This window comes from Oryzias latipes, chromosome 7 (genome assembly GCF_053564925.1).
Source record: "Oryzias latipes strain Hd-rR chromosome 7, Olatipes_Hd-rR_3.1".
NCBI classification, from domain to species: domain Eukaryota; kingdom Metazoa; phylum Chordata; class Actinopteri; order Beloniformes; family Adrianichthyidae; genus Oryzias; species Oryzias latipes.
The window spans coordinates 34,782,780-34,794,444 of record NC_136243.1 but is presented as its reverse complement, the minus strand read 5'-3'; the positions used below and the strand labels follow the sequence as shown (position 1 = coordinate 34,794,444).

Genomic DNA, 11,665 nt, shown 5'->3' with positions numbered 1-11,665 from the left:
CCTGGCAGCTCGATTTTGGGCAAGTTGTAATTTTTTTAGATGCCCCTGTGTCGCACTAGACCAAATGACTGGGCAATACTCCAGATGTGACAAAACCAAAGACTGTACAACTGTCCTCATGACTGAAGGTGGACAATATTGCGCACACCTCCGAGCCAGGGCGATTCCTCTGCCCATCTTGGATACTATATGATTAATCTGATCTGTCCAAGAGAGCTGATCATCTAATTTGATGCCCAGAAGCTTGGTTTTAGTCACTTGTTCAACTAAACTATTGTCAATCCTCAAATTCAGGTAACATGGTGCATTCAATAAATATTTTGTACCGAAAACGATGCATTTTGTTTTAGATGTATTAAGAACCAATTTATTCAACTTAACCCAATTGGTGACTAAATTAAGTTGATTCTGTAGGGCTGTATTGAGCTCTGGCCCAGTAGTAGATGCACAGAATAAAGTTGCATCATCTGCTCTGCATGTCTTTGCATCCTAAGCACATAAACAGGAACGCATGAAAAAATTCAAAGGGAGTAAATAAATAAAATGCAAAAAACAGTTTAAATTTCGATACAAGGCAGCAGCATCTTGATGATTAGGGAGGAAGTGATGCCATTTTCTCCAGTGAGGGTCATTAAAATACACTTATTAGCAAATGTGCATCAGAGCCGTTCTGCTGGGCCCATGCACAACAATCAGGGGGACGTTTAAGTGTTTTGGGCAGCGGGGAAGGAGATCCTTCATACATTTCCAGCAGCAGAGCCCAGCTTCTGCTTGGACCAGCTGTACTGCGGCACTCGCATAACAGCTTTGTTTTGAGTAATTGCGTCTGAGAAGTTATTTACTGTTAACGTGTGAATTATTATAAGGGAGGCGCTGCTAATGACTTCCCAGGAAAAAAGCTATTTAGTACATGTCTGTGTGGACATGAAATGCTTTAATTTTTCAGGATTGATAGATGTTATTTAATGTTCCTCTCATATTTGAAATCCTCTCATTTCTATTAGAATTTAGTGATTATTGGTACCGTCTGTGTAAAATATTTTCCTCAGTTTTTACGAGTAGCATGCGTTAAACCGCCATTCCTTGTTTCATCCACTGCTTTTCCTGCTTGTTATGGGTAGAAAAATGCCTGAATAATGTTCATAATGTTCTATTTTTTTCACGTCTACTCATTTATTCTTCAAAAATCCAGCAGCAAAGTTGATTAAAAGTGTATTTTTTTCTGACTGTGTTGCTGTGAAACTGCCCGACTGTCAGATCCAAAGTGAGCCGGGACTTTCAAAATAAAAAAAATGCAACAGTTGAGTCTTAATTTCAGGCTGTGTTCACATTAAAGCTCTAAGTTGCTCATTTTATGCACTTCATCGGTTCCTGTTGTCACTATCCATAACAGTACCTTCTCCTATCCGTCTCCTCCAAAGGAGATGAGCCCAGCAGCACAGCGGTGTGCAGTGTTTGCACTCAGTCATTTGGAAAATACAATTATTCTCCTTCCCCTCGGCTGTGAAATTGCTGTACAGCCGCTGTTAAACATGCTGCAGTCATAATCACTGATAAGAGAGGCATGGGGACGCGCCTCCTCTGCCAATACAATATGCAAAAGACATCCGACTGTTCCACGCGTCTCGTTACAGACAGATGCCAAAGGTTGGAAAGACGCTCAGGAAAGTGTCTGAAAAAAAAAGAGACACTCCCTTCCAGCCCTGATCATGGCCCACATTCAGAGGGGACTCCAATGAAAGCCCGGCGATGCAGCAGCCTCTGACTCAAAGGGAACACATAATTGGTGCTGGACTTCAGAACTGGGGATGTTTTTTCACGTTTGACCTTCGTGTCACCTCTATGGGTGGATTCGGACTGAGGAAACTCAGGGGGAACCGAAGCTCAGTCCGAACAGACAGAAACCACCTCCAAAGACGGGTCAGAGAGCGGTTCCTGGACCACTTGGGTGTAATCAGACTGAAAATGTGTTCCGGATTATCGGGGAAAACGAACTCTGGTTCACTTTAAGGGAACCAAATGTGTCAAGTTTGAACAAACACAATGATTTGTTTTACAACAGAAAGAAAAGGAAAAAAAATTCAGCACAAAAATGTATTTTTTACCGTTTATACTTCATTGAATAAAAATAGGAAGAAAACAACAAAAAACAAATTTTATGGGCAAATGTTGTGATCAACAGCAGGAAATCCGTTTGCCCTGGAGGTCACAGAAAGGCGTGACAAGAATAAAAATGTTCCCTTACAGACGTTTGTTACCATAGTGCCGTTGAGCAAAACAGGAAAGATACTCAGCCACTCACCAAGCACAGGTTAAGTTATTTTATTTTTTACTGACAGTTTGCATCTTCTTTAATAAATAAAAAGGAAAAATGGATTGATGAGTGAATTCTAGAGATTGATGGATGAAGTTGGATTGTTAAAATCCACCAACAATTTATGCGCACTAAAAACTCCTCAGCTGAAAATATTCTGTTTTCTTTTCCATTTCTATCTCATTGCTGTTTTCTTTTGCACTGACACGTCTCACCTGTGGATTCCTCTGCAAAAACAATGACTGAAATGACAATAAACAAAGGTCAAAAACTCAGGAAAAAAAAAAAAAACATCATAAACCAAATAAACAAAACTGTATTGGTCCGAAAAGGAACCCAAAAATCCATCCCAACTTGAATAACCCAAGAAAAGGGTTGAAGAAATAACCCAAGCGTTTTAGAAGTGTGTGGTTCCGACACCTTGATCACTTCATTTTTCTCGTTTTTTCTGTAGCAGTTCTACATTTTTTCAGTTGCAGGACTGACCTTGTGCCTGAAGGGTTTGAACCTTTGGGGCTGGATGGAGTCCTGCACCTGCAGCAAAAAACTGAATTCATGAATTAGTCTGACTGCACACCGAGGAAAACAAAAAGACACTAATTTAATTTTTTTAAAGACTGAAGCAGCTCCTTTTCGGTTCTTTCTTTAGCACGTTGTGCCATGCACATCCCTAAAGAGAGTAAAAACTCACTGAAGCTCCAGGCAGAAGCCAGGGATAAAAAGAAAACAGCCAGGCAAACTCCACGCGAAGCCTGACAACGTAAAGAAAAAAAGTTGGGAGCTCCTGGAAGCTGGCGAGGCCGTCCGTGAGCTGCTCTTTCTGCAGCACTCCAGCAAACAGCAAGGAAAGCAAACACCATCGGGATTTTGTTACCAAACCCTTTAATAGAAAATAGTTTACACCTAATCCAAAGCAGGTCTAAGAAAAATGCAGATCTTTGCCCAAAGCTCGGCTGCAGGAGGGACGACAGAAACATCTCTGCTGCAGCTGTGCTCTGTCATTCCACTCTTTCACAGTCTTCCTCATATTTAACTGGTTTGATGGACAGTTTTCTCTTCATACATGAAACTCAAAGAAAGCAACAAACTCCTCTACAAAAATGATATTTCTGAGTGAGGGTCACTCCAAAGTCTAAAGATCTAAAGGACTTCAGAAGTTCTCCGCCAGTTCCACGATCCTCTTGCGTTCAGTTTCTTTGAACTCTTCCGTCTTTCCGTCCCCTAAGCTCTCAGCGTACTCTGAAAAGAAAAAAAGAAAAAGAAGAGAATGCCTTTTACTACAGCCAAAGGGGCTGAACGTCCTAAATATCACAACAGGAAAACAAACATCAACAGTTCTGTTTGTGAGACGGTCCAGTCACTGCAGGTTCTGACATCATAGAACCACCATCATCCCCCAAGAACACCTCCAACTTCCTGTTCATGGATGATCCTGCTCCACCACACGGGGCCAGAATAGTCACAGCTGGACTTCAGGAAGTGGGCGTGTCTCACACAGTACGCCCAGCAATGACCTCTGACCTGAACCCCATAGAGCAGGTCTGGGACCAGCTGACCAGATGATCGTGACCTGGTAGAACTGCAGGTGGATCTTGTGCCTCAGAACATCATCATGAGGCCGGTGAGGAGCAGCAGACGCCGCCGCCGTCAAGCTGTCATTGCAGCAAATGCTGGAAATACTCGCTATTGACCCTGTCAGTGGCTGTTGTTTGAGGCCATCTTTGTTATTGCCTTCATTTTTGGGGTCATAAATATCGAAGTAACTCAAACTGTTTCCTGTAAGTCATAAAATAGTCATCTCATAAGGACCTTTTACATATTTCATTAAACCCAGCCTAAATAAGAAAACAGTCACGTAAATAACTATATTCCGAACTAAGTGGCGTCTTTTCTCAGGCGTTTTCTCGTGCAGAACGGCCTCCAGCTGCTTAGAACGATGAAGAACAGGCTTCGTTTTCCGATTCACTGAGGAGAGACATGCGATGACCCACCTTGTTGATGAGAAGACACTTTTATTCCAGAGTCATCATTTATTCACGGTCTAGAATAATACAAAACTCAAAGCAGCAGATAATTCTCTGACTAATGAGGCTCAAATTACCTCGGAGGATTAAAAAACAGATTAAAACTCATACAGATGGCAATTAATTCTTCATTTCTGAGCTTTTGTGTCGGAGTGCTCCCCAACCGGGTTTGCTTTGTGTCAGTCGGTGGGAGTCTGACTCCAGGAAGATGAACCCTGGAATCTGCAAGCAGGCACATTTGAGATGCTGACCATAACGGGACCCGATGTGGTGTCTGCGTTTGCCGCTTGATCAAACTTTATCGGCTTCAAATGCTGATCAATCCCATCAAGCTTCCTTTCAGGAAACCTCAGTGGAGCTCCAGAGATGTTATGCAATTTTATTGGGTTTGAACGGTAAAGCAAAGAGACGACGCATCAGAGAAGCGGCGCCGAGCGGCCCGGCGTCACACCGTGAGGAGAAAGGCTTTCATCTGCCCGTCTGTTTGCAACAAAAAGGTTGCAGGTCCTCTCAGACACAAACCCCAGATTTCTGTGCAGGACTTGATTGCATTTTTGTTGTCCTCATTTTGTGCCTCTGCCTCCCACACGAGGCCCTTGAGGGCGCCTGACGCTCGATTTGTGAGTCTAATGTGCAGAAGGAGGAAGCTGCAGCTGCTGCAGCCCCAGCGGAATCCGCTCCGTCTCTCAGCCGGCTTCAGAAGGAGGGATTACACACGGAATCTGGGAGCATCAGGGCAGTAAGATGGAGGTCTGGAAAGACTGCAGAGAGGAGAAATGATGGCAGGGTTTCTGACTACAGGATGTCAAAGAGCAGGAGTTCTGACGTATTATGGGGCGGCTGTGGGGCAGTGTTAGAGCGGTTGACCTCCACTCGTAATATTGCAGGTTCGATTCCTCCCTTGCACGCTCATGTGTCGAAGTGTCCTTGGGTAAGACGCTGGACCCCAGCTTGCCTCTGATGGAAGGTTGGCGCCAATGTTCGGCAGCGGAGCCGCCACCAGTGTGTGACTGTGACTGTAAAACGCTTTGGGCCTCTGAGGAAGTTAGAAAAGCGCTATATAAGTAGTAAACGCCATTTACCATTTACGTGTTCACAGTTTCTTTATGTGGTAGAATAAGAAGAAAATCATAACACTGCAGAAACAGGTCCCCTAGAAACGGCTGAAGCATTCTTAAAATGTAAAAAGTTTTCTTTAAATAATTTTCGACCACGAAAATAAACAACATCCGAACTTTTGCAAAGATGGACGTGCATAATGTGCATGTTCTTGCCGATCACAGCTAGCTCCACAGAGAGAGTGGGTGTGTGGCCTCTTTACAATATGAGGCTATAAGTCAGTGCTCACATTAAAGCAAAAGTGCATGTGAGAATGTCAACAACTGATGCAAATTATCATCAAAAAAAGAGCAAAATCTACAAAAGTAAAAGCTGGAAAAAGAGAAGACTTTTAAAAAGCTTAGAACCAGAGAAATTCCTCTTTGGACAGGTTTATTACCAGGCTAGCTAGTAATCTGAGAATATTTAATGTATTGCTTCCCTACGACTTCCCTACTAATGTAATGAAGTTTGGGGGAATAATTACAATTTTTCATTACATCCATTATACATATTTCTCCGTCGAGGAAAGATTGTGTCATAAACCTGAACAATATAATGTTAATATTGATATGTTAAAAATGTAGATTTACTAATACTGTCATTATTAGTACCATCTTATATGTGCCGTAGCGCATGAAGCTTACTATTTACATGTCTGAATTAAATTGAATAACACTAACAATTAGTTGTTCGTGGGCTGCTGGGGAAAGTATGGTGCACTGGGGTTCTGTCCTCTATTCTTCATCATTAATTGATCATTTGCTTCTCCATGCCTCTGTTTGCTGCAGTGTGATTCATGAACTATCCCTGAGTGATTCCAGATTCCAGCTGGCTCGTCTTTACTCCTGTCTTTGGCTGTGGACCCCCCCCCCCCCCCCTGGCTTGTCTGGCGCCCCCAGCCCCCCCCCCCCCCCCCCCCCCCACTCCATCTGGACGAAGCTCGTCTGCTGGACTATTTAAACATGTAATTGTAGAGTTAAATAAGCTAATTCTTCTCTATGACTTCTGGTGCATCGCCTGCCCGTCCTGGGGGAGGATCCCTCCATGTGGACACCACAAGAACAGCCCCAACTGTGCAGTTCAGAGGCAGATGCGTGGAGGCCGGCCTATAAGAGCAGAGATTTACTACAGGTGGGGGTCCAGACGGTGGCCTTGAACGGGGATCTGCATTTGATCCAGGGATGGTGGATAAAAACTGCTCCAAGAACAGGAACCTGTCAGATCTCACAGAGAAAAGCAGCAATGCAGACACAGTTATTCAGAACTCCACAGCCTCTCTGCTGTGATCACGCCACTGTAAACATGTGGACGTCTCTACAAAGGCACACGTGTGTCTACACATAAACATGTGTGTCTACACATGCACGCGTATCTGCAGCGGACAAAAAGGTCAGCGAATCTGAAGGGCCGTCTTTTGACATGCAGATACCCTCTCTTCCCGTCACCACGGCAACACTGCAGAGGACAATAAGGTACTGAGTGTCGCCATCACTCAGGTCAGCGACTGGGACCGATCTGCCACCAATTCAAGGCAAATCCTTTCCAGGAGCAGCCGCGGCTAAAGATGGCGCCGCGCTGCGCGATCACAGCTGCAGCCTGAGAACCATAATCATTTACAGCCCGTCACGCCGCACGGACGCTGCTTCCACGCAGCTTCAGGAGCGACAGGTGGAACAGGTGTTAGCACACACATACAAAGGATCAAGACAAATCAGGTTTTACAAGCAGAAATTCCACATCTGCAACTTTTTAATCGAAAGGAAAACAAAGGTCAGAGCAAAATGTATGAAAAATGTAAATATATATATATTCTTCTCTTTTCTGAAGTGCACACTTAAACACAGACATAAAAATGACTCATGTGTACCTATTTACCTATATGTTTGGTTTTTTGGGGATTTGTTTTTCACTGTGACAGGTGCATTTCTCCTCTGTGAGATCAATAAAGATCAATTATGTTAAAAAAAAAAAAATCTGATATACGTTTAAGGCGGACTAATTCACACATGACAAACACAGAAGGGTTGGAACGGGAGAAACTTCTCAATTCCTTGGAAATTTTGGACCTCTGGCTGTTATAACCTCAGAAACCTCACAACGTAAGACATTAAAAAAACCTCAGACATTATAGACTTATGAGAATTTTGGTTTCCCCAGAGGAGTCGTGTAAAGAAAAGTCTAGTCCCTGACAGAAGACAACAGTAAGGTTTTTCAGGGACCTGGCTGCAGGAAGTGGAAATTACACAACTTACCCTAACCCTGACCCAAAAGGTCCTCTAAAGCAAACAAGCCCAAATCCTAATACTCCCACCATTTTTATGTCCTGTTACTAAAGAAGAAGAAGGTTTTTGCTTGTATATTTAAAAAAATTACATTGATAAATCTGAAAAGGATGCTAGCATGTTTGTGCTGGCTTTCAGTGTTCTCAAATGTTTTGCCTAATTTATTGCTTTAACAATCTCATTCCTGCTGTGTGGTACACATACAGACAGATTTGAATTAGTCCCTCTGCTCATCCTTGAGACAGTTTGTCTGCAAAACACTCATTTTTACACAACAGATTCAGCTTTAAACAAAACTAGGATTTCTTTGCCGGAAAAGTCTCGTCGTGTGAAAAGAAAGCCGTTAATTTTGATTCAGCTTTCCAAACCCACGGTCACTGATGTTTTTTCACCTGTTAATCTTCCTCACCTCCATTAGCAAATACAAAATCCTGTGTCCAAGAAGTTCCCATAACTTGCATAACAAGCATTTTCATAATGAAAACCTCGGGTTCAGAGAAATCCATGATCCTCCTGCACCTTTCCCTGTTTAGGAGATTCAAACCCTATTTAGCACCTAAAACCCTGTGGACACACAAACAAGACAATATTTAACCCTTGTGCTATCTTAGATGACCCCCCCATTGACGTGTTCTCCCTACCATGACAAAGGTGGATAAAGGTGGAAAGATTTCATGTAATCCATGGACACCAGTGAAGATCACAAATCATTGAAGAAAAAAGGTTCAGAGCACTGTCTAGTGGGTCTAGATGACCCAACTCCCAATGTTTAAGTGCCTAAAATAGCACAAGGGTTAATACTGTAAACCCTCCTATCATCCTTGGGGTCAATTTGACCCCGTTCAATGCTTATCATTCAAAAAAATAATAGTTTACTTTTTTGTTTTGGCTTCATATTTCACGACTTTTCCTAATTTGATGGGGACAGCATAAAATTATCATGATGATAATTTTTTTTCACTGTGCTGAACACATATCACATGCGTTGGTCCTTCCTCTGGGGTCAATTTGACCCCAGGCTGTTTCAGCTGCGTAAATGAAAAGCATTCAGATGTGAAGAGAACTCTGCAACAGTAAGCTTCACACAGAGAGAGAGATCTTTGCCGGCACCGCCGTGTGACGGATGACTATCTGAGGCGTTCCATGCCAGCCGGAGCTGGAGGGCGTGTGTTCAGAGCCCCCGCCCTCCAGCTACAACCAACGGTAAAACCAGGAGGATGGATGTCGCACAAGAATGGGAACAACACATCTGCTCTGTCTGAGAAAAACAACGAGAGACGGCGGCACGGGAAATCTTTGGCCGAGTGGAAATGACAACATATGGTGGGACACTGATTACAACACAAACCATAGATTTAGTCTTTTAAAAAACAAAAACAACGTTTTAGATCCTGAGGTGTGCTGTGTTTATTTATATCTATATCATTTCTCCATCTGCATTTTATATCTAGTAGAAACGTCAAACCCTGTCACATGACTGACGTGTTGTGTGGGAAGTGTGTGGGAAGTGTCCCAACAGCCACAGGCTGCTGTGTATTTAAGAGCCGACTCACAAACGAGGTACAAGTCTAAGGTCTCCAGCGTTTCATTTACAAAGGCTCAACCCGCTTTGCTGGTCTTCTGTTATTCTGCTGTACAACAGCCACTTCTGGAAAGCAAATTCCGGCACGGACCTGAATTTGCTTTGAACTGGGTGAAGGAAGAAGTCACGTACCTCTCATGATGTGGCGAACAACTTTGACAGAGCCTCCTCTGAGATTGAGAATCTGATGCACTCTCTGCTGAAGCTGAAAGCCAAGAAAAAACACTCATCAAAACCAGGATTTGGAACAAAACAGGCTCTTTTTGCAAATTTCTCAAGTGTACTTCTATATGTATTGATGGAAAAGTAAAAAATGTAAAGAATAGCAACTCTTTAGTGACAATTTAGTGAAGAAATCTACGGACAATTTCACCAAATCCAGTGTTCTGCACACACATTTAACATTATTTAAGGAGGAGATAATTAAATAAGTAAATTCTTTAGTTTGCCTTGGAAGAGAAGTGCATTTAGAGCCTTTATATTAGTATCAGGATGAGAAATTTGTAGAAAAATTCATCTCCTTTCAGAAGAGGTTTCAGTATTACATTAAATATATCTTAAAGTATTTCAGCACAAGTATGCGTGTGTAAACGGTAGTTGTACTGTGTACATGCTGACATTTTTGACTGTGAAGATGTTTTTGTGCCAACAGGTAACATTTGAGAGTGTGTGTGGACAGGCCCCGCCCCTTTTAGACTAACACCTGCACCTGACAGAAATGATTATAAACTTCCGGCAAAAACGGAAACAAATATAATGTATATAAAAAAAAAAACTTTAGGCTAAGTTACAAATGGGGGGTTTATACAAATATACACCTCGTGTGTCAGAAGATACATAACCCCATGTTGTAAAGTTACAATCTGTCCAACACAAGAGGCCTTCACCTCTTATATGTCTCAGCTGTTGGACAGCACAAGTTCACTTTAATACGCATAAACCCATTTGTTATTTTTCAGTTCATCACAAGTACAATTTACAGTTTTATCTGATGGAATATTTCCAACAAAACCTCATTGCAGTTTAGCAATTAGAAAATAATGATCAATTACTCTTATAAAAGAAGGAAAGCACGACCAAGAGCGAATAAGACAGTTATAACTTTAATATTAGTGCTTAAAAAACAAAGTAAACAGATTGTGATGTATGTGGAACAGCAGCAGAACCAGTCAGATCTGCAGCTCCTATAGAAACATCTGCCTCCTGCCTGCTTCCATGGCTTCCCTGATCAAATGCCTTAATGATAATTGATTGTTCTTAAAACTCGTTACAAACCCAGCCTGTGTGTGTGTGTGTGTGTGTGTGTACCTGTGAAATCCCAGAGTTGCTGATCTCCACCATAATATAGCAGATTAACTGAAGGACAAATAATCCTGCATCCAAACGGCGAAAGTAGAACTCGTCCTCCATGCTGTCGTCCAGGATTTCTCCACGCTGAACCATCTCCTGCACATTCACCATGTGCACGCACACACACAAACACACACACACGGAGATGTCAGCTGCAGGGAATCTGATGCAAAGTTCAATCAATGTGCCGTTAATCAGCCTTTTCAAAAAAATCCTTTTTCTCCAGTGACCTGCCACGCAAAAGGTATCGATTCCGGCGAGAAGCTGAAAAAAGAAAAGACTCCAACACAACACATACGTTTGCTCACTCGCGTACATATTCATCTTAGGAGTCTGGACAGTATGCCAATAACACAACGCTGCCAATAAGCACACAGCGCCGCATTAATCATCATTAGAGATTCAGAGGGGAGTGTGAAGGTGGACGGGGAGAAGCACAAAACGCCGACCACGAAGGCAGTTTGGGCGGGAATCAAACGTGTCACTGCGATTTTTTTCACCTTTTCACCTGCATCTTTGATTCTGCAAACATTTAGATTTACAAAGCAAAGGCATAATATATCTAAATGAATTTATATTATTACAAAAACCAAACGTGCAGATGATGGTCTGACGCGTTTATTCTGTCCCGCAGCCTCCCTGATTGTTTTTGCAATTCTGTCTTACTGCGCCTTGGAGGGAAAGTATTGAAAATATTATGGGATGGCCACAGAGCCCACAGCTTGGCATCCAAATTGTGGCAAAGTGTGAAGTTTTCCCATAATATGGTAAAAGATTTGTTTTGTTTGGGCGATTTACATTTAAAAAATTCACACACATGTCGCCAGGGTAACAATCCCAGCTGAGGTGACCTTTGACCTCAGGAGGAGGCTGCCATCTTGATTTTTTTTAACCAAAAAAGAAAAAAAAACTTTAAGTAGCTTCTACAAATTTAAACTCCTCCCAACAATTCACTTTAGCCGATTGTTCTACAAATTACGTAGACCTGTTCGTTACCCAAAATGGTTGCCAT

The 11,665-nt window shown here is 42.5% G+C and overlaps 1 protein-coding gene across 1 annotated transcript in view; it reads right to left on the bottom strand.

Moving 5' to 3' along the window:
• Window positions 1-3,179: 3,179 nt before the first annotated feature.
• The window catches only part of ctnnbl1 (catenin, beta like 1), a 50,841-nt gene continuing 42,355 nt past the window's right edge, over window positions 3,180-11,665 (bottom strand). Inside the window, exons 14-16 of the mRNA XM_004070238.5 lie at window positions 10,612-10,749; window positions 9,436-9,508; window positions 3,180-3,553 (exon numbers count right to left, since the gene is read on the bottom strand). Of these exons, the coding sequence (XP_004070286.1) occupies window positions 3,465-3,553; window positions 9,436-9,508; window positions 10,612-10,749 (300 nt within the window). The 3' untranslated portion in view covers window positions 3,180-3,464. The remainder of the gene's footprint in view (window positions 3,554-9,435; window positions 9,509-10,611; window positions 10,750-11,665) is intronic.